We start from the raw sequence: 20633 nt of genomic DNA, 5'->3' as shown, positions 1-20633 counted from the left end.
CCCGGGTGGCCTTGACCACATCCCTTTGCCTGAGACTCAGTTTCCCCATCTGTGAAATAGGCTACCTCTCCCCACACCTGCCACCCCCAATCCCTCAAGGTCCAACTCTGACAGCGTATGATTGTGTTACTAGACATTCCCAGGAAAGACGTGGGAGAAAGGGAACCTGCGGCTTCAGGCTGCTTGGGTTGGGAGGCACCCCAGGAAACACTGTCATTACTGTGACCAGCTTACCCATCCCCTTTCTGTCCCACCCTCTTCCCCTCACCCTCCCTGCTGCAGCCACATGGGTCTCTGCTGTCCCTGGAACACGGGTGGCTCTACCCAAGGGCCTTTGCACCTGCTGTTGCCTCTGCCTGGAAGCCTCTCCCCCAGAGCCCCACAAGGCTCCTTCCCTCCCCTCCCTTCAACTGCCACTTCCTCAGCGAGGTCTCCTTGAATGACCCTAAGATAGCATGTCCCCCATTCTCCATCTCCTCTTGTTTTTATCACCATCACCAATACCCGATGCTGTGGATGCATTTATTAGCTGTCTCCCCACTGAGACCGTCAGCTCCAGAAGAGCAGACTTTTACCTCTTTTGTTCATAGCTGTGTGCTTGGAGTCAGAACACAGCAGGTGCCCATTAAATATTTTCCGGTGCACCTGTGAGGGTGCCCGCTTACCCCTGCCCCAGGTTTATCACCCTGTGGGGTAGATACCTCATTGCCCCAGGAGGAAACCGTGGCACACAGGGAAGCACCTAGCAAGTGAAGTGGTAGAGCTGGGATCTGGGCTGACTCTCAGCCTCCAGCGCCTGTGTGAACTGTGCTGCGCCAGCTTTCTCAAGAAACATTCATGCCACACCCAGATAGGAAGTGCCTGATCTGCGCCAGCCCTGTCCTAGGCACCTGGGAGGGCAGAAAATATCCTTGCCCTCATGCACCTGAGCTCACATTCCAGTGGAGTTGAATAAGTGTGAACTCTGTATATAGTTTCAAAATGTGTAATCCCAGCACTTTGGGAGGCTGAGGTGGGAGGATTGCTTGAGCCCAGAAGTTCAAGACCACCCTGGGCAACATAGCAAGACCCCTATCCCTAAAAAAAAAAAAAAGAAGAAGAATATAGGTCGAGCGTGGTGGTTCACGCCTGTAATCCCAGCAACTTTGGGAGGCCAAGACAGATGGATCACCTGAGGTCAGGAGTTCGAGACCAGCCTGACCAACATGGCAAAACCCCGTCTCCACTAAAAATACAAAAAAAATTAGCCTGGCATGGTGGTGGGTGCCTGTAGTCCCATCTACTCCGGAGGCTGAGGCAGGAGAATCGCTTGAACCCAGGAGGCGGAGGTTCCATTGAACTGAAATTGTGTCACTGCACTCCAGCCTGGGCAACAAGAGTGAAACTCTTGTCTAAAAAAAAAAAAAAAAAAAAAAATTAGCCAGATAGCATTGCGTCCCTGTAGTCCCAGATACTCAGGAGGCCAAGGCAGGAGGATCACCTGAGCCCAGGAGTTTGAGGTTACAGTGAGTCACAATCACACCACTGCACTCCAGTGGGCAACAAAGCAAGACCCTTTGGGAGGCTGAGGCGGGTGGATCACTTGAGCTCAGGAGTCAGGAGTTCAAGACTAGCCTGGGCAACATAGGGTAGACCCTATCTCTGCAGAAATACAAAAATTAGCTGGGTATGGTGGATGAGCCTGTGGTCCCAGCTACTTGGGAGGCTAAGGTAGCAGGATCGCTTGAGCCCAGGTGGTTGAGGCTGCAGTGAGTCAAGACTGCACCACTGCACCAGTCTGGGTGACAGACTGAGACCCTGTCTTAAAACAAAAAATTATTTTTAAAAAGCTGTAGTGCTTTAAAAGGTTTGCCTCAGGAACTGGGAAAATTTACAAATACAAGGTGCTGTCAGCCCACTGTAGATAAAAAGATATGGAGGTTCACTGTGCAGGAGGGTCTTCCCCCAGGGTTGCTTGGAGGGTTCCGTGCGTACCTCTGGGCCTTGCCTCCCTCGCCTTCCTCCTCCTCACTGGCGTGGAGCGCATTCTCCGAGTGGGAGCCAGGGATGACACCGGAGTCCTCCGACTCATCCATGAGGGCGCTCTTGTCAGCCTCGCTGAAATCGGTGGCCTCCTCCATCGGCACATCTGTGGGGACGGAGGCGTTAGAGGGGCCTCCACCCAGTCCTGCCCCTTCCCCTCTTTCTCCCCAGCGTCCCCCCAGCCTCTCACCTCCATTGATAAGGGCCTCCCCCAGGCAGTCATTAGGGACGCGGGTGGCGCAGCGTTTGTGACAGTTAAACTTGCAGTCTGGTAGGACAGGGAACAAGGCGACAGGTGAGAAGGGGAAGAGAGGTTACCTGGAAGGCTTGAACCTTGACCCTAAGCCCCAGGCTCAAAAGAGTCTACTCTTGCTGCCTGGGTAAGAACCCTGGCTGCCGCCGCCCTGGTCATTTTCCCACTTTCAGCCACAGTTTGCCCAACTCTCAGGAGGTCTTGATTAAGTGGGAGGGGTAGACTCAAAATCCCGATGACTGCCAGGTGCGGTGGCTCCTGCCTGTAATCTCAGTACTTTGGGAGGTCGGGGAGAACAGATAATTTGAGGTCAGGAGTTCGAGACCAGCCTGCCCTACATGGTGAAACCTCATCTCTACTAAAAATACAAAAATTAGCTGGGCGTGGGACTACAGGTGCCCACCACCAAGCCTAGCTAATTTTTGTGTGTTTTTAGTAGAGATGGGGTTTCCCCATGTTGGTCAGGCTGGTTTCAAACTCCTGACCTCAGGTGATCCACCCACCTTGGCTTCCTAAAGTGCTAGGATTACAGGTGTGAGCCACCACGCCCGACTTGTGTGTGTGTGTGTGTGTGTGATTGGTTCTAATGTGCTGTGACTCTAGACTCTGAACACCCTAGGGCTGGGTTCCTCAACCCGTGACACTAACATAGTGCCCAGGATAACTCCTTGTTTTAGGGCACTTGCTCTGTGCATTGTAGGATGTTTAGCTGCATCTCTGACTTCTACCTACTGGACGCCAGTAGCACTATCCCAGTGTACCAAACAAAACTATCTCCAACCCTTGTGAAACATCCCCTAGGAGCGAAACTGCCCCTGGACGAGAACCATTGCTGTAGAGTTCAGTGTTTCCATGGTTCTAGAGACACTATACATCCAAGATTCTAGAGTGTACTAAAAACCTATTTTATGAAGGTTCTATGATTCTGTATTTCTTTTTTTTTTTGTGAGGACGCGGAAAGTCTTCGCCTTTAACGCTTCCAGGTTGAGTGCAGTGGTCGGATCCTCAGCCACGCAAGTCTGGCCCCGGCTCACCATTCGCCTCAGCCCCTCCCGGTAGTTAAATTACAGGCGTACCGCCACCTCGCCCGGGCGGTTTTAGATGGTAGAGACGGGTTTTCACCAGGTTAGCCAGGATGGTTCCCACCTCCTGACCTCGATCCACCCGCCTCACCTGGGGTGCTGATTACAGGCGATTGCCCGCCAGCCTCGGCGAGAAATAGTTCGGTTTGTCTCTAGTCTCTCCCAGACTAGAGGGCAGGGCGCAGTTCTACAAAGACTGCAACCTCTTCTGCCTCCCAGGCTCAAGCAATCTTCCCACCTCAGCCTCCTGAGTAGCTGAAACTACAGGCACGCACTACCATGCCCGGCTAATTTTTTGTATTTTGTGGAGATGGGGTCTTTCCATATTGTACAAGCTGGTCTTGAACTCCTAGGCTCAGGCAATCCACCCACCTAAGCCTCCCAAAGTGCTGGGATTACAGGTGTGAGCCACTGCCCCCGGCCTGATGCCATATTTCTAAGGCTTCAGAGTTTGATGTCCAAGTTTCTAGAGCTCTAGACATCTATGATTTGACACTTCTAAGACTCTTTAATGTTCAAGATTTTAGGGTGTTATATATCTCAACTCTAAAATTTGACAGTTCTGCCGGGCGCGGTGGCTCAAGCCTGTAATCCCAGCACTTTGGGAGGCCGAGACGGGCGGATCACGAGGTCAGGAGATCGAGACCGTCCTGGCTAACACGGTGAAACCCCGTCTCTACTAAAAAAAAATACAAAAAACTAGCCGGGCGAGGTGGCGAGCGCCTGTCGTCCCAGCTACTCGGGAGGCTGAGGCAGGAGAATGGTGTAAACCCAGGAGGCGGAGCTTGCAGTGAGCTGAGATCCAGCCACTGCACTCCAGCCTGGGCGACAGAGCGAGACTCCGTCTCAAAAAAAGAAAAAAAAAAATTGACAGTTCTAGAGTTCTACAATTCTAGGCTTCTCTGCCTCCAGAGTCTGCAGATTCCAAGGTTCTAGGATTCTATACCTACAAGATTCTAGAATTTGATGTTTCCGTGCTTCTTTAGCTCTAGAATTCGATTGTTCTAATAAATTCTTGAATTGGATGTTTCTAAGTTTATATGGATCTAGACCTCTGAGGTTCTAGAACTTTTTTTTCTTTTTTTGAGACAAGTTCTTGCTTTGTCACCCAGGCTGGAATGCAGTGACACAATCACGGCTCACTGCAGCCTCAACCTCCTGGGCTCAATTAAATCCTCCCTCCTCAGAGTCCCAAGTAGCTGGGACCACAGATGCATGCTGCCACGCCCAGCTAGTTTTTAATTTTTTTTGTAGAGACAGGGTTTCGCCATGTTGCCCAGGCTGGTCTTAAACTCCTAGGCTTAAGTGATCCACCTACCTTGACCTCCCAAAGTGCTGAGATTACATGCATGAACCACCATGCCTGGCTGGATTCTAGAATTTGATCGTTCAAAGTTCTGGGAGTCTAGAATTTCCAGGATTCTAGGTTACGATGGTTCCAAGTTTATACGATTCTAGACGTCTAAGACTCTCAAATTTGATGTGCCTATGTTTCTATTACCTTCAAATTCCATGGTTCCAAAATTCTCATGTTCTGAGAATCTATAACTTGGGAGATCTAAGATGTGTAATCTAAAGTTCTGTTGTTATTTTAGCTGAATTCTATCATTCGGAATTTTTGAATGCTATGGTTCTGATTCTAGAATTCTCAGATTCTACAGTTTTAGAATTCCATGCTAAACGCTTTATGAATCTAGAATTCCAAGGTTCTAAAGACTGAGGTTCAGCTGGGCATGGTGGCTCACACCTGTAATCCCAGCACTTTGGGAGGCTGAGGTAGGAGGATTGCTTAAGCCCAGGAGTTCAAGACCAGCCTGGACAATATAGTGATACCTTATCTCTACAAATGATTTAAAAATTAGCTGGATGTGTTGGCACCACCTGTAGTCCTAGCTACTCAGGAGGCTGAGGCAGGAGGATCACTTGAACCCAGGAGGTTGAGGCTGCAGTGAACCATGATTGCACCATTACACTCCAGCCTGGGTGACAGAGTGACACTCTGTCTCCAAAGAAAAACAACACACACACACACACACACACACACACACACACACAAAACACTGAGGTTCTAGGATTCTAGAATTCCAAAAGTCCCAGAACACTAGGATTCAGGGCTCTCCCCTTCTGAGGCCCTGGGCTCCCAAGGCTCACAATACCTGTGCTGAGATCCTTGTGTCCTGCCCCAAGACCAGGTTGGGACAGGGAGGAAGCTCTGACCCTGTCTGTCCTCCCCGACGGGCCCAGCTAACCTTTGCATTGTAGGCCCTGCCGGAAGAGGCCCTTGAGGAGTTTCTTGCAAGCTTGGCAAACGGTGGGCCGTGTATAGCTGTGGATGAGGAAGGTGTGCGGCACCTTGACCTTGGAGAGCAGCATCTTGTCCAACTCAATGGGGCGGCCCGTGTAGGATGAGGCAGAAGAGGAGGAAGAGGATGAGGGGGGACGGCGAGGCAGGAGTTCGGTGGTGCTACGGCTCTGTCGTCGGCAAGAACGAAAGGGACACATCAGTGCATTGGCCCCATGCCTGGGCCCCGTCACCCGCCTAGCTACCAATCCGTCCCATCCCCCATCTCCTCACCAGCTCATCAGCTGTGCAGGGCAGGGACTCGGAGGTGCCGAGGCGCACCGAATGGCCGCTGGCCAGAGACGTGGATGACAGGCGCCGTTTGCGGGCCCCACTACAGTTGTTGGGGATGCTGAAGGCACAGCGCTTGTGGTAGTTCAGCCCGCAGCCTGCAGGGGGCGCCAGAGAGTAAGAGACATGGCCTCTATCCCTCCTAGGTCTCTTCTTGAGAACTCTGCCCTTTCCACCCAATCTCCCACCTGGTCCTGTCCCCTCACCCCCAGCACGATATCCTCCAAAAGGTACTACCCGTAAGTGTATCAGCCCCCGCCCCAGGCCCGCCCCTCCTCAGAGCTCCGCCCCAAGTTCCAGCTTGTAGCCCCACCATCACTCCATCTATCCCCTAGACCCTGAACACACCCACACCCCTTTTCTCACTCCAACAAGGGACACCTCAAAGGTCCCCGCCAAAGCTCCATCCCTAGTTTCAGCTTGTAGCCCTGCCATCACCCCATCTGTCCCCCAGACCTTGAACACACCCCACATCCAAAATTTTCCCACTCCAACAACGGATACCTCAAAGGGTCCCTCCAAAGCTCCGCCCCTAGTTCCAGCTTGTAGCCCCAACATCACCCCGTCTGTCCCGCAGGGCCTGAACACGCCTCGCACCCCACCTTTCCCCACTGCAACAAGGGATGCCTCAAAAGTCCCCTCCAAAGCTCTGACCCAGCCCCAATCCTCTATGGTAAGCACCTCCTTTTAGTCCTCCCCAAAACTCCTGTCCAACTCCCTAGAGACACCTGTTCCCCCTTCTAGCCCTGACCTTCCTTTTTCTGAGGCCCCTTTGGTTCCCCTTCTTTCCCCAGCCCCAAGTTTCCCAGAGAAAATGCCTCTCCTCACCCCCACCCCTAAGGTCACTATCACTCCCTCCAGGTCTGCTCACCCCCCATACCCCACTTTCTCTTTTCTGTAGACCTGGAATCCAGGCAATCCCTAAGTAGTGTGATTAAATCTTAGTAGTGCGGACCAGGCATGGTGGCTCACACCTGTAATCCCAGCACTTTGGGAGGCCAAGGCAGGCGGATCACTTGAGGTCAGGAGTTCGAGACCACACTGGCCAACATGGCAAAACCCCATCTCTACTAAAAATACAAAACTTAGCCGGGTGTGGTGGCACACACCTATAATCCCAGCTACTCCGGAGGCTCAGGCAGGAGAATCACTTCAACCCAGGAGGCGGAGGTTGTAGTGAGCTGAGATCATGCCCCACTGCACTCCAGCCTGGGCAATAGAGTGAGACTCAGTCTCAAAAAGAAGAGTTATCAGTTGTACTCAGGTTCATTGTACCATACTAGGCAGAAGTATGACTTGTTATCGTCTTTATTTTATTTTGTAGAGACAGGATCTCCATGTACCCCAGGCTGGAGCACAATGGCACAATAATAGCTCCCTGCAGCCTTCAACTCCTGGGCTTAAGCAATCCTCCTGCCTCAGCCTCCTGCGTAGCTGGAACCACAGACGTACGATACCATGCCCAGATAATTTTTTTTTTTTTTTTTACAGATGGGGTCTCGCTATGTTGCCCAGGCTGGTCTTGAACTCCTGGGCTCAAGTGATCCTCCCACCTCAGCCTCCCAAAGCATTGGGATTACAGGTGTGAGCCACTGTGCCCTGCCTATTTTATCTTTTAAAATCCTCATCCATGGAGAAATCAGCTCAAGTCCCCGTTCCCCACTGGAAACGTGTATGCGTGCTCTAATACATCTCCAGTGATTCCAAACGATTCCAGGATCGCTTTCTATTCTGGAGTGAAGAATGTTCCTCCAGCCTTTGGGAGGCCTTCTGGTAGCCGCCTGCTCCAGGCTTTCCAGTTCCACACCTCCTCATTGTAGGCACTGTCTTGGCTGCATGTTGTAATCGCGGAGGCAAGCTTGGAGAACGGTGTTGGCCCTGCAAGAAGAGCTTCAGCAGGGCAAATGGTCTGCATACGGGAACCATTTCCCAGTGTTGGCCTTGAATCATTCATATGCTTTCCAGAGTTTCAGAATCTTATCTATAACTCCCAGAATGAATCTCAGGATAGAGTTAAACTCCTGTTGGAATGGAGTCATTTGGGGTTCTCTTGCCACCACAGGAACTGGGACCATCATCTGTGATGCTGGGTCACTGAGGTCCGTGCTGAGAACCCATTAGGACTTGATGACACCAGGGCTGTACCATGACGAAGACTGCATATGCTGAGACCTCAAGAGTTGGATATGGTGTATGGACGATGGCAATATTTATAAGAGCTTTGAATGCAGAGCCAGTTTCTGCAGGCCTAGAGTCCTTAAATAATACAAATATATTTAGGACTGCATGATGATCTGGAACACAGGATGCTGGAGAAACGATTTCTTTTTTTTGTTTTTTTGTTTTTGTTTTTTTTTGAGACGGAGTCTCACCCTGTCGCCCAGGCTGGAGTGCAATGTATGATCTCAGCTCACTGCAACCTCTGCCTCCCAGGTTCAAATGATTCTCCTGCCTCAGCCTCCTGAGTATCTGGGATTACAGGCGCCTGCCACCATACCCAGCTAATTTTTGTATTTTTAGTAGAGACAGGGTTTCACCATGTTGGCCAGGCTGGTCTCTAACTCCTGACCTCAAGATCTGCCCGCCTCGGCCTCCCAAAGTGTTGGGATTACAGGCGTGAGCCACCGCACCCAGCTTAGAATCTGGATTTCTGTACAAGCGTGGCACCCATGGAGCTACAGATACTGTCTCAGACCTAATACCCAATGGAACATCCAAAAACATGCCTCTAATCTCAGGGCACATTGTATAAAAATGGAGGCGCATGGGGCCCAGCGCAGTGGTTCATGCCTGTAATCCCAGCACTTGGGGAGGCTAAGGTGAGTGGAATACTTGAGACCAGCCTGGCCAACATGGTGAAATCCCGCCTCTACTAAAAATACAAAAATTAGCCAGGAGTGGTGGTGTGCACCTGTAATCCCAGCTATTTGGGAGGCCGAGGCAGGAGAATTGCTTGAACCCGGGAGGCAGAGATTGCAGTGAGCCAAGGCCATGCTGCTGAACTCCATCCTGGGTGACGGAGCAAGACTCTGTCTCAAAAAAAAAAAAATGGAGCCACAGGGTCTCATCACAGAATGGATGGTCCTCACCTGTCATCTGTCCTCATAGCGAATGCAGGTACATGGCCTTCATCTGTAGGCAGAGCCCTGATTTCAACATTCTCACTCAGAAGCATGAGTAACAGGGACAGAGGACCTATAGATCTTGACACTTGGGCTGAACCTTGAGATATCTTGGCTTAAAGAACTGTATGTTTTGGCCAGGTGCAGTGGCTCACACCTGTAATCCCAGCACTTTGGGAGGGTGAGGCAGGTGGATCATTTGAGGTCAGGAGTTCAAGACCAGCCTGGCCAACGTGGTGAAACCTGTCTCTACTAGAAATACAAAAATTAGCCGAGCAGTAGTGGTGCGTGCCTGTAATCCCAGCTACTCAGGAGGCTGAGGCAGGAGAATCACTTGAGCCTGGGAAGCAGAGGTTGCGGTGAGCTGAGATCCCACCACTGCACTCCAGCCTGGGTGACAGAGTGAGACGCTGTCTCAAAAGAAAAAACAAAACAAAACGCTATGTTTTTAAACTATGATTTAAGGAGATATGTATGGCTCCTGTTATGGATTAAATGTCCATGTCTCCCCCAAAATTCATATGTTGAAACCCTAACCTCCAATGCAACTATATTTGGAGATGGTGCCTTTATGGAGGTAATTAAGGTTAATTGAGGCCGAAAGAGTATGGCTGTAATCCAACGGGACTGGGTGACCTTTTTTTTTTTTTCTGAGACAGAATCGTGTTCCATCACCCAGGCTGGAGTGCAGTGGCGTGAACACGGCTCACCGCAGCCTCAACCTCCTGGGCCCAGGTGATCCTCCCACCTCAGCCTCTTGAGTAGCTAGGACTAGAGGTATGCACCACCATGCCTGGCCAATTTGTTGTATTTTTTAGAGACAGGGTTTCACCGTGTTGCCCATGCTGGTCTCGAACTCCTGGACTTAAGCCACACAGGGTGGTATTTTGTTATGGCAGCCTTGACAAACTAAGACAGGTGCCACGTTGATAAGAGGTGGACCCTGATGGTCATGTTTATGAGGCGAGATTCACAGTTATTCAGACACTAATCTAGATGTTGCCATGAAGGTTTGTTTTTGTTTGTTTGTTTGTTTTTGAGTCAGAGTCTCGCTCTGTTGCCAGGCTGGAGTGCAGTGGCAAGATCTTGGCCCACTGCAACCTCTGTCTCCTGGATTCAAGTGATTCTCCTACCTCAGCCTCCCAAGTAGCTGGGACTACAGGCACATGCCACCCCATCTGCTAATTTTTGTATTTTTAGTAAAGATGGGGTTTCACCATGTTGGCCAGGATGGTCTCGATCTCTTGACCTCATGATCTGCCCGCCTTAGCCTCCAAAGTGCTGGGTTTATAGGTGTGAGCCACCGTGCCCAGCCAAGGTTTGTTTTTTCTGTTCACCCTCTCAACCCAGCTTTTCCCCGACTCCAGGAAGAACTGGGAAGAGAAAGCCCCATGGAGGTATTTTCTTTTCCTTTTCTTTTTTTTTTTTTTTGACAGAATTTCACTCTTGTTGCCCACGCTGTGATGGTGTGCTCTCGGCTCACTGCAACCTCTGCCTCCTGGGTTCAAGAGATTCTCCTGACTCAGCCTCTCAAGTAGCTGGAATTACAGGCGTCCACCACCATGCCGGGTAATTTTTTGTATTTTTAGCAGAGACGGGGTTTCACCATGTTGGCCAGGCTGGTCTCAAACTCCTGACCTCAGGTGATCCACCCGCCTCGGCCTCCCCAAGCGCTGGGATTACAGCTGTGAGCCACTGCGCCCAGCCCAGTGGAGGTATTTTCTGGATGTGATGAAAATCCATAATCAGTTGACTGTAAGTGGGAGAGGTAATCCCGCTTGTTCTAGGTAGGTCTGATTCAATCAGCTGAATGTTTTAAAAAGCAGATCAGAGACTTCTCGGATGAAGAAATTCCACCTGTGGACATCAGCTTCGCCTTGTGCCTGAGAGTTCCCGCCTGCCCTTCTTGATAGGATGAATTTTTTGTTTCTTTTTTTGTTTTTTTGTTTTTGTTTTTGTTTTCAGACAGAGTCTTGCTCTGTCGCCCAGGCTGGAGTGCAGTGGCACGATCTCGGCTCACTGCAACCTCCGCCTCTCGGGTTCAAGCAATTCTCCTGCCTCAGTCTCCGGAGTAGTTGGGACTACAGGAGCCCGCCACCACGCCCGGTTAGTTTTTTGTATTTTTAGTAGAGATGGGGTTTCACCACGTTAGCCAGGATGGTTTCGATCTCCTGACCTTGTGATCCATCCGCCTCGGCCTCCCAAAGTGCTGGGATTACAGGTATGAGCCACTGTACCCGGTCTTTTTCCTTTTTTTGCACCAGGGTCTCACTCTGTCACCCAGGCTGGTGTGCAGTGGTGCAATCAGGGCTCACTACAGCCTCGAGCTCCCAGGCTCAAGTGATCCTCCTGCCTCAGCCTCCCAAGTGGCTGGGACCACAGGTGTCTGTCACCATGCTTGGTTAATTATTTCTTGTACAGGCAGAGTCTTGCTATGTTGCCCAGGCTGGTCTTGAACTCCTGGCCTCAGGTGATCCACCCACCTTGGCCTCCCAAAGTGCTGGGATTACTGGCCTGCCCCACTGTGCCCAGTTGGATTTGAGTTGCCTAGCTACCACACACAATTCTGTAAGCTGATTCCTTGCATATAAATATCTTAATATATATCTCCTACTGGATCTGTTTCTCTGCTTGATCCCTGACTGATACAGGCCCCACCCTCTTCCCCAGTCACCCTTCTGCTCCCCTGGGCTCTGTTCTTAGGCCCCTACTTGTCCCTCTCAGCTCCACCTCCTAGGCTCCGCCCCTAGACTTGAGCCCCAGCCCAGCCCCACCCCTCCTTCCCCAAGCTCTGCTTCTGGGCCCATCCTTCTTGCCATTATTACTTTCTAGGCTGCACCCCCAGCTCTGAGCCCCGCTTCTCCTCCCCACGCGGTCCCCGCGCCAGGACCATTAGGCTCCGCCCCCGGTGCAGAGCCCCGCCCCAGGCCCCACCCCCAACCCCTTGGCTCTCACCATCGCACTTGAGGCCCTGGCGCACTAGGCCGAAGAGCATCTCCCCGCAGTGATCACAGAAGGCAGGTGCCCGGTAGGAGTGCACCGTGAGGGCGTGCGGGCGGATCTGGAAGTCCTCGAAGGTGGCTGAGGCTGTAGGCGGAAAATAAGGGTGGATGCTTGAGGCGGGATAGGCCGAAGCTTTTCCAGACCCCACGTTCCCTGATTTCTCACAGTCCTCCCAGCTGCAAGGTTTGATCTTTCCTTCCTTCATTCATTTGCTCTCATACTACATTCTGCCTGGCTTCAAATCCCAGCGCCACCCCTGAACAAAACACATATATCCCTATGCCCCGGGCAGGGACGGATCGGGAATTGGGGAGTTTTTAATGGGCAGGGAGCTTCAGTTTTGCAAGATGACAACAGTTCTGGAGACTGGCTGCACAACAGTGTGCATTAACTTCAAATTACTGAACTGTACGCTTAAAGGTGCTTTAAAATGTGGGGTTTTTTGTTTTTGTTTGTTTGTTTGAGACAGTGTTTCGCTCTGTCACCCAGGCTGGAGTACAGTAGCGCGATCTCGGCTCACCAAAACATCCGCCGCCCGGTTCAAGCAATTCTCCTGCCTCAGCCTCCCAAGTAGCTGGGATTACAGGCATGCGCCACCACGCCCGGCTAATTTTTGTATTTTTAGTAGAGACGGAGTTTCACCATGTTGGCCAGGATGGTCTCAAACTCCCGACCTCAGGTGATCTGCCCGCCTCGCAGGCGTGAGCCACCGCACCCGGTCTAAAATAGTAATTTTTATTTTATGTATATTTTACCAAATTAAAATTTTTTTAATTAAAAATACCACCACCACCAACAAAAAAACATGGGTAGGCTGTGTGTGGTGGCTCACATCTGTAATCCCGGCACTTTGGGAGGCCCAGGTGGGCGGATCACTACAAGTCAGGAGTTTGAGACCAGCCTGAACAATATGATGAAACCCCATCTCTACTAAAAATACAAAAATTAGCCGAGCCTGTAATCCCAGCTACTCAGGAGGCTGAGGCAGGAGAATCGCTTAACCTGGGAGGCAGAGGTTGCAGTGAGTCAAGATCATGCCACTGCACTCCAGCCTGGGCGACAGAGCAAGACTCTGTCTTAAAAAAAAAAAAGAAAAGCTCAGTGTGGTGGTGCATGACTGTAATGCCTGTAGTCCAGCCACCTTGGGAGGCTGAGGCGGGACGATTGCTTCAGTCTGGGAGGTAGAGGCTGCAGTGAGTGGTCATCATGCCACTGCATTCCAGCCTGGGTGACAGAGCAAGACCCTACCTCAAAACAAAATAACAGGCCGGGAGCGGTGGCTCACACCTGTAATCCTAGCACTTTGGGAGGCCAAGGTGGGCAGATCACTTGAGATCAGGAGTTTGAGACCAGCCTGGCCAACAAGGTGAAATCCCATCTCTACTGAAAATACAAAAATTAGCCACGTGTGGTTGCAGGTGCCTGTAATCCCAGCTACTCGGGAGTCTGAGGCAGGAGAATCGCTTGAACCCAGGAGGCAGAGGTTGCAGCAAGCTGAGTTTGTGCCACTGCACTCCAGCCTGGGTGAGAGAGGGAGATTTCATCTAAAAAAACAAAAAATAAATAAAAATAACAAAAACAAAATAAAACTCAGGTTTAGGGGAGAGACAAGGATGAAGATAAAAATTCAAGTGAGGCCAGCTTATGATATGAAAGAGTACTTAAAGCCTGAACGAGGTCACTAAAGGTGTAAATCCAGACTTCTGTCATTCATTCATTGAGCTGGTTTCACTGAGCACTGCAGTATGCAGGAGCAGCAGGGAGGACAGCCATGAAAGGCAGCTGCCCCCCACCCTCAAGAGGGACCAAGGGCCATAGACTGGTCCAAGGTGCTGAGAGCATGCTCATCTATACGACTGGAATAGTGAGTGAGTGAACTGGCTTCTGGCTGTGTCTGAGAAAATCACCTGGGTGGAGTGGGGGGGGCTTTTAAAAATACTGATGGGCAGATCCTGTCTCACTTTGCAGAGATTCTGATTTAATTTAGCATTTTCGTGGGAGGAGCCATGGACATCATAACTTTTTTTTTTCTTTTTCTACTTTTTTTCTTTTTTAGAGACAGGGTCTCTCTCTGTTGCCCAGGCTGGAATGCAGTGGCATGATCGTAGCTAACTGCAGCCTCAAACTCCTAGGCTCAAGAAATCCTCCCACCTCAGCCTCCCAAGTAGCTGGGACTATAGACGTGTGCAACCTTGCCCGGCTTTTTTTTTTTTTTTTTTTTAGAGACGGGGGTCTCCTTATGTTGCCCAGGCTGGTCTCAAACTCCTGGGCTCCAGCCAGCGATCTTCCCACCTCAGCCTCCCAAACTGCTGGGATTACAGGTGTTAGCCATTGCAACTGGCCCATTTTTTACTTTTATATTAAAGTATAGCACAGTCAGTTACAGATCGAACTCCTTCTTCTCCTCTTTTCACTACTTCTCCCCTTCTCACTACTGCATTGACTAGTCTTATAAATAAATAAGTATAACATATGTTCAGGAAAGTGCACAGCTCAATGAATTTTCAAACTGTACAAACCGTGTCACTAGCATCCTAATCCATAAATGAAAGTTTAGACCAGCCCCTAAAAAGCCCCTTCGTGGCCCCACTCTGTAACCATCTTCCCAAAGCCCCCAGCTCTCCCTTTGTTTTTTTTTAGAGGGAGAGAGACGAGGAGAGATGGAGTCTCACTATGTTGCCCAGGCTGATCTCGAACTCCTGGGTTCAAGCGATCCCCCCAGCTCCAGCTCAGCCTCCCAAAGTGCTGGGATCACAGACGTGAGCCACTGCGCCCGCCCGGCCTCTCCTGACTTCCAACTCCCGCTACCCTCTCCTCCCCCAGATGCCCCGCCCCGCCCAAGGCCCCGCCCCCAGGCCGGCCACCACCTCTCACCCGACAGCACCACCTCCACCAGGTCGCCCTCCTGGATGTCTCCGGCCGAGCGCACCAGCTGCAGGAGGTTGGCCGACGTGGGGTCATGTTTGAAAAGCAGGATCTTGTCGTAAAGGCCGTAGAAGCCACACTCAGGGAACTGAGGGGCGGGAGAGGGATGTGGCGACGGAAAAGCTCAGAGCCGCTTTCAGCAGCGGGCGGACTGTGACCCTCCCAGGGCAGGGCCGGCTGTTTCCCCCGGAAACGCAGAGACCCCGCAGGCCCTCGCTTCCTGCCTGCCCCCTCCCAACCCCAGCGCGAGCCGGGCAGGATGCCAGCGCCCCAAGTGTGCGGGGAGGGGGCGCCGGCGTGGGTTTGGTGGCTGGAAGGGGGAGCTGGGGTGGGAGGGAGAGTGGCTCCGGGAGCGTGGACACCTCGAATTTTCCGGAACCTGGCGGAGGTGGGAGGGGATGCTGAATGAACACCCCCTCCCCTGTGCCCCCTCCCCAGGCTCACACACCCGCCCCCCAGCTTCCTTCCTGGATCTGTCTATTGTTGTCCCAGTTACCTGGCTCGAGGCCCAGCACTGGGGTGGGGCGAGCTGGAAGGCGGACTTTTCGGGGCTCCTGGGAAAGTGGGGGGGCGGGGCTCTAGGACTCGAGGGGGCTGGAGATAAGGGGGGCGCCTCCTACCCGATGCTCAAAGGACCCAGGTGTCTGGGTCCTCAGCTTGGGGGGCCTGGGGGCAGGAAATGAAACCGGGTAGAACAGAAAGTGAAACTGCCCGGGTGGGGCCTCGGGAAGGAAGGTACGGGGCCCTAACACACCTGGACCTGGCAGAAAAATAAAACTGGGGTGAAGCCTGAGCGGGGCAGGCTGGGGACTTGAGCACTGGACAAAGAAGTTCACCCAAGGGACAGTCTGCCCCTGTACCCCCACTGCATCAGCTTCCCATGAAGTGGGCTGAGTTGGGGTGGGGAGCTGGACCTGCTGGATTTGGGCATTTGGTGGGCAAAACCCTATCAGTTCTCACTGCTAAGAGAGAGTCCACAGAAGACCAGGACTGTCTTGGCCCTGACCCCTTGGGAAGTTTTTCTCCAAGCTTAAGTTTCCTCGTCTGTAGAATGGGGGAGCTGGCCCAGTTCCCCACGTTTCTCTGACGCCCAAAGGATTCATTTCCAGGAGTCTGAAAAGATTCTGGAATTTGGATATTTTGGGACTCCAACATGCTCACATTATAGAATTATACATTCTAGATTCCAACCTGGTATCACTATACATTTTAGGATTTCAATAACCTAAATAAGTGGTAATCTAATATTTTAATATTCTAGGAGTCTGACAAGCTAGGACTGTGGTGTTTGGATTCTTTAGCATTCAAGGACCTCATCCATCAGCATTCCAAAATTCTAACATTTTAACTTTCTAGGATTCAACAATCTAGGAATCTCATATTCCAACATTTGAATGTTTTACTATTTCACAAACCTAGAATTCTAATATTTTGAACACTAACATGGGGGCAATTTAATTGCCTAGGATGCATAGTCCAACAATTTATGGTTCTAATATTCTAACATTTCTACAGTCCAGTACTCCAACACAGAAGCCCACTGTTCTTTTAACATTTTACGATTTAGACGTGGAGTTCCACCTGGTTTCCTCTTGCCATAACACCCAGCTGCCCACCCTGGGGACCCTGGTGTCCACAATTAAGAGTGGCTAAGAGGACTGTGACTAGGAAAGGGAATAGGGTCCCCAGGGTCTCTAGGGGTGCCTGCCCCTCCACACATATCTCAGGCTTAGGGCAAGGCACAATTGGGCTCTAAGACCTCACTTGCCCCTGGCAGCTAACTCAAGCACCTGCACCCACACATGTCACCGGATCACCATGGCCAGCCCGGGTTCAATTTCTCCTGTTTCCACCAAATGGGAGGCCCAGGATGGGCCTGGATGTGGAGGTCCGCCGACATCTGCTGCCCCTTCCTCCCCTCTCTACACCTGGCTGGCCCCCCCCCTTCCTCCCTGTTTGCTGCAGAAAACAACAACATGCAGGGACATGAAATTTGGGGAGGCCTCTGGGGCACCCCACCCCTGCCCAGTCCTCTCTCAAAGAGATGGTGGGGAGAGGGGCAATGGAGGGGGGCAATGTCGCCTATCCCTCCATCACCCAATGCTCAGGTCCCCTTCCCCCCTCTTCCGCACACCAGGCCCCAGACCCCTCCGCCAGCGCCCCCTCCTTCAATCTCTCCCCGAGCTGCATCGAGGGAGCCCGCGCCCTCACCTTCTGGTCCACGATGGAACAGGCCAGCTGCTTCACATGAGCCAGCTCGGAGGCGGCGGGCAACAGCACGAACTCGCGGGTCAGCCCGATCTGGATGTGAAAGGAGACCCCGGAGCCCGGGGCCGGGACCTGGGGCAGTAGCGCTGGCGGCGACTGCAGCTCTAGGCCGCCGGGGGGCGGAGGAGACCCCGGCCCGGGAGAGCCAGGGAGCCCGGCGGGAAAAGAGGGGGCGGCGGCCATGGGGGGAAGCCAGGGACCGGCCGCCTGGCGCCCACCCGGGACCCGGCCGGGGGGCCCCGGGGGACCCTGGGTCCTAGATCCGCGGGATCTCGGGAGCAGGTGGTGGGAGCGCGGGGATCCAAGAAAAGATCTGGCAGGTGGAGGGGACCTGAGGATGGCGGGGTCCTGGGAAGGAGAGAAAGGCACTGTAGCGGGTCAGAGGCCCGGAATCCAGGACTCCCAGCAGAGCAGAAAGGAGAAAAGTAGTGGTTTGGAGGTCCCAGCGATTGAGAGATTCCAAGAAGCCCAAGAGGAAATCTAGTAGGTAAGGGTCACAGGGATCAGGAGAGCCCGCGATTCAAAGGCCCCTTCCCTAGAGGACGGATTGAGAAGGGGACAGAGGGAATCCCAGGAACCAGTGCTCCAAGAAGAGGATCCCACTCAGAAGGCGGCCCGGGGGAATTCACCTTGAGGGTGGAGGCAGGAGTCTCTGAGTCGGGGACCAAGTGGATCCCAGAAATAAAGGGGTTAGCAGGGACCCGACCGGCCCGGGGATGGGCAGAGGGGTCCCGAGGGCCGGAGTGGGTAGAAGGGAATCTCACGAATCGCAGAAGTTGGAGAAAAGTTCGGTCGGGAGCCGTGAGGAAGGGGGCGTTGCCGGCGGCGGGGTGGGGTGGGGGGCAGGGAGGGTCGCCAGGCGCCAGTAGCTCTTTTTCCCCCTCCAAAGTTTAAGTCGGCGGCGGCGGCCCAGGAGGAAGTGTCCGGAGCGACGGCGCAGTCGACCAATCGGCGCGGGCCTCGGCAACGTCAGCGAGGGGGCGGAGCCTACCGAGGGGCCGGGGGCGGAAGGGGAGGGCGGGCTTGGTGCCTCTGAGTTGGGGGTTGGACCTCCGCCTCCTGGGTCGGGGACCTGGGATGGTGTGAGAGATGGAGGGCAGGCAGGCGAGACCAGTTCCTTCCCTGAACACAGCCAAGCCTGGAGAGTTAACTTTTCCCTCGACTGGACAGGGAGGGGAAACACTGTCACCCACCGCCGGTCGCGGGCGTCGGGCTTGGAGACCATTGGCCCTTTAAGGAGGGGAGCCCTCTCCGGCAGGCGTCCGGCGCCCATGACAGTGGACAGGGTGGGAAATCAGGGTCAGGTCCCGGCCCGCTCCCTTGGCTCGGCCTCTCTGTTCTCCGAGCGTCGCCCCAGCCCTCCCCGCCGCGTCCCAGCCCAGGGAAGGGGGTGCTGCAGAGCGTCCCCCCGCCCCAGCCCATTTAACACATGGAAAGACCAAGGTCTCTAGATGGGTAGGAAGGGCTCGCCTTAGGTCTGTCTCCAGCGTTGCTGGGCAAGGTGCATGGCGCTAACTGGATGGGTGGGGAGGGTCCATCCCCCCCCCCCCGCCAACCCCGCCTTAGGACGGTGCGGGGCTGCCAGGAGGGAGGACAGCACACCCATACCACTTCATAGATGCAGAGTGAGTCTCCTGGGGATGTGGATGGAGTACATGTGCGTGTCTTTCTCTCCATGTGACTTTAGGTGAGTGGCTTCTCTGTGAACCTCAGTCCCTCCATCTGTTGGGACTGTAATAGGACTTACCCCACATGGGATGGTGGGAACCGATGCGATGGTATACAGGTGCCTGGAAACGCAGCAGTTCAGTAGAAGCGGTGGTTGTCTCTAATATGCGGAAAAGGGTGGCCACCTCCAGCACTCAGGCTTTGATGGGTGGGCACGTCCATTTAGTCACCCAGCAAGTATCTGTGAGGACCTACTGGGTGCTGGATGGACCCTGCCGTAAAACTGCAGCCGCTACAGGGGTCAGGCTTGATCTCTTCTCCCCAGCTCATCATCAAATAGTGGCTACCATTTAGTTTACACAGAGTAAGCTGTGTTTACACAGAGTAAGCTGAAGCCTCAGAGATCTTGCCCAAGATCCCAGAGTGAAGTTGCTTGAGGGAAGCTGCCCCACCCACCCCTTTGATTGACAAGTCAAGGCCTTGGTTTGAGCTCTAAGAGAGGGGCCACCTGTCTGGCTGGGATGCTGGCAGGACTGGAAATGGCAGGACTAGCTGGGGATGGGGGCTGCCAGAAGAGCCCCTCTTCCTGGTGTAGGGCCGTTGGGGGTAGCTGAGGTCGGTACAGTATCGATTCTGTCACCACATCCGGGGACTGGGGCTGAGGAAGGAAGTCTGAGGCTGGAGTGAAAACCCAAACCACCACCTGGGGAACTGCATCGAGCCCAGAGGGATGAGCAGGGAGCACACCACGTGGAGCCCACGCAGGCTCCTGTTGGCGTCACCTAAGGGCCTCCTGCCCACCTGCACCCTTTTTCCTGAGGGGCAGATGACTGTCCCAGCAAAATGCTGCCATGTCCCCAATGTCCAGACAGCGACCTCCATCCTTTCTGGTATGTTCACTGGGGCCTGCTGGGGGACTGGGGACACAGCCCTTTACAACCCAGGAAGAGGGCATTAGTGGCCTGTGGCAGAGGTGCTAGGACAGCTGAGGACGCCTAGCTGGTAGGTGGTGGAAGCCTCCTCCTGGAGACAGGAGCGGCGGTCCCCTCCATCTCATCTGGAGCATGTGGACACCTGTTCCCTCTTTTTAAGGCTGTGGACCCAGTAAAATGCCATGTAAAGCGCTCAGCACAGTAGACATGGACTACTGAGAACAGAAAGGAGGGACTCATCAGGACATGCGCCCCGAGAGATCGGGCACCTGCAGCACCTCCTCCTAGCATGGAGGAGCCTGCGGCCTGCGTCCCAAAGCCATCATTCTCCACTGGCAGGAGCAGCCTTTCCCTCCCTGCTCCTTGTGGGCCTGGGAGGGAAACAGGAAGGGGGTTTATGTCCTCTGGGCACCAGCCCTTTGGCCTCACCACCACCCATCACACATCCCAGGCAGGGCTGAGGCTTCAGCTGAACTGTCATCACAGATCTGCTCCCCAGGGCTCTGCCCCTGGGGAGGGAGCACTTAGGGACAGAAAGAAAGGGCACAAGGAGATTCGGTCCAGTGCCTCCACTTCTGCTCTCCACCCACACCCCACCCAAGCTCTGGGCCCCTCTCCGTCCCCTGCTGCCCTACCACAAAACCCCAACCCATCATATCCCCTCTCTCCAAACTCCACTCAACCCAGGCAGAGCCGGTCACTCCTCCCCCAAAGTCCCCAGTCCCC

The 20633-nt window shown here is 53.3% G+C and overlaps 1 protein-coding gene across 1 annotated transcript in view; it reads right to left on the bottom strand.

Moving 5' to 3' along the window:
- The window catches only part of PRKD2 (protein kinase D2), a 45713-nt gene extending 27461 nt beyond the window's left edge, over positions 1 to 18252 (bottom strand). The window contains 7 exon segments of the mRNA XM_031659130.1: positions 1975 to 2128; positions 2213 to 2290; positions 5607 to 5829; positions 5933 to 6087; positions 12067 to 12198; positions 14989 to 15127; positions 17251 to 18252. Of these exon segments, the coding sequence (XP_031514990.1) occupies positions 1975 to 2128; positions 2213 to 2290; positions 5607 to 5829; positions 5933 to 6087; positions 12067 to 12198; positions 14989 to 15127; positions 17251 to 17490 (1121 nt within the window). The 5' untranslated portion in view covers positions 17491 to 18252.
- Positions 18253 to 20633: the final 2381 nt, after the last annotated feature.

This window comes from Papio anubis, chromosome 20 (genome assembly GCF_008728515.1).
Source record: "Papio anubis isolate 15944 chromosome 20, Panubis1.0, whole genome shotgun sequence".
Lineage (NCBI taxonomy): Eukaryota > Metazoa > Chordata > Mammalia > Primates > Cercopithecidae > Papio > Papio anubis.
The sequence above is the reverse complement of the archived record's forward strand: the minus strand, read 5'-3'. Positions and strand labels throughout refer to the sequence as shown.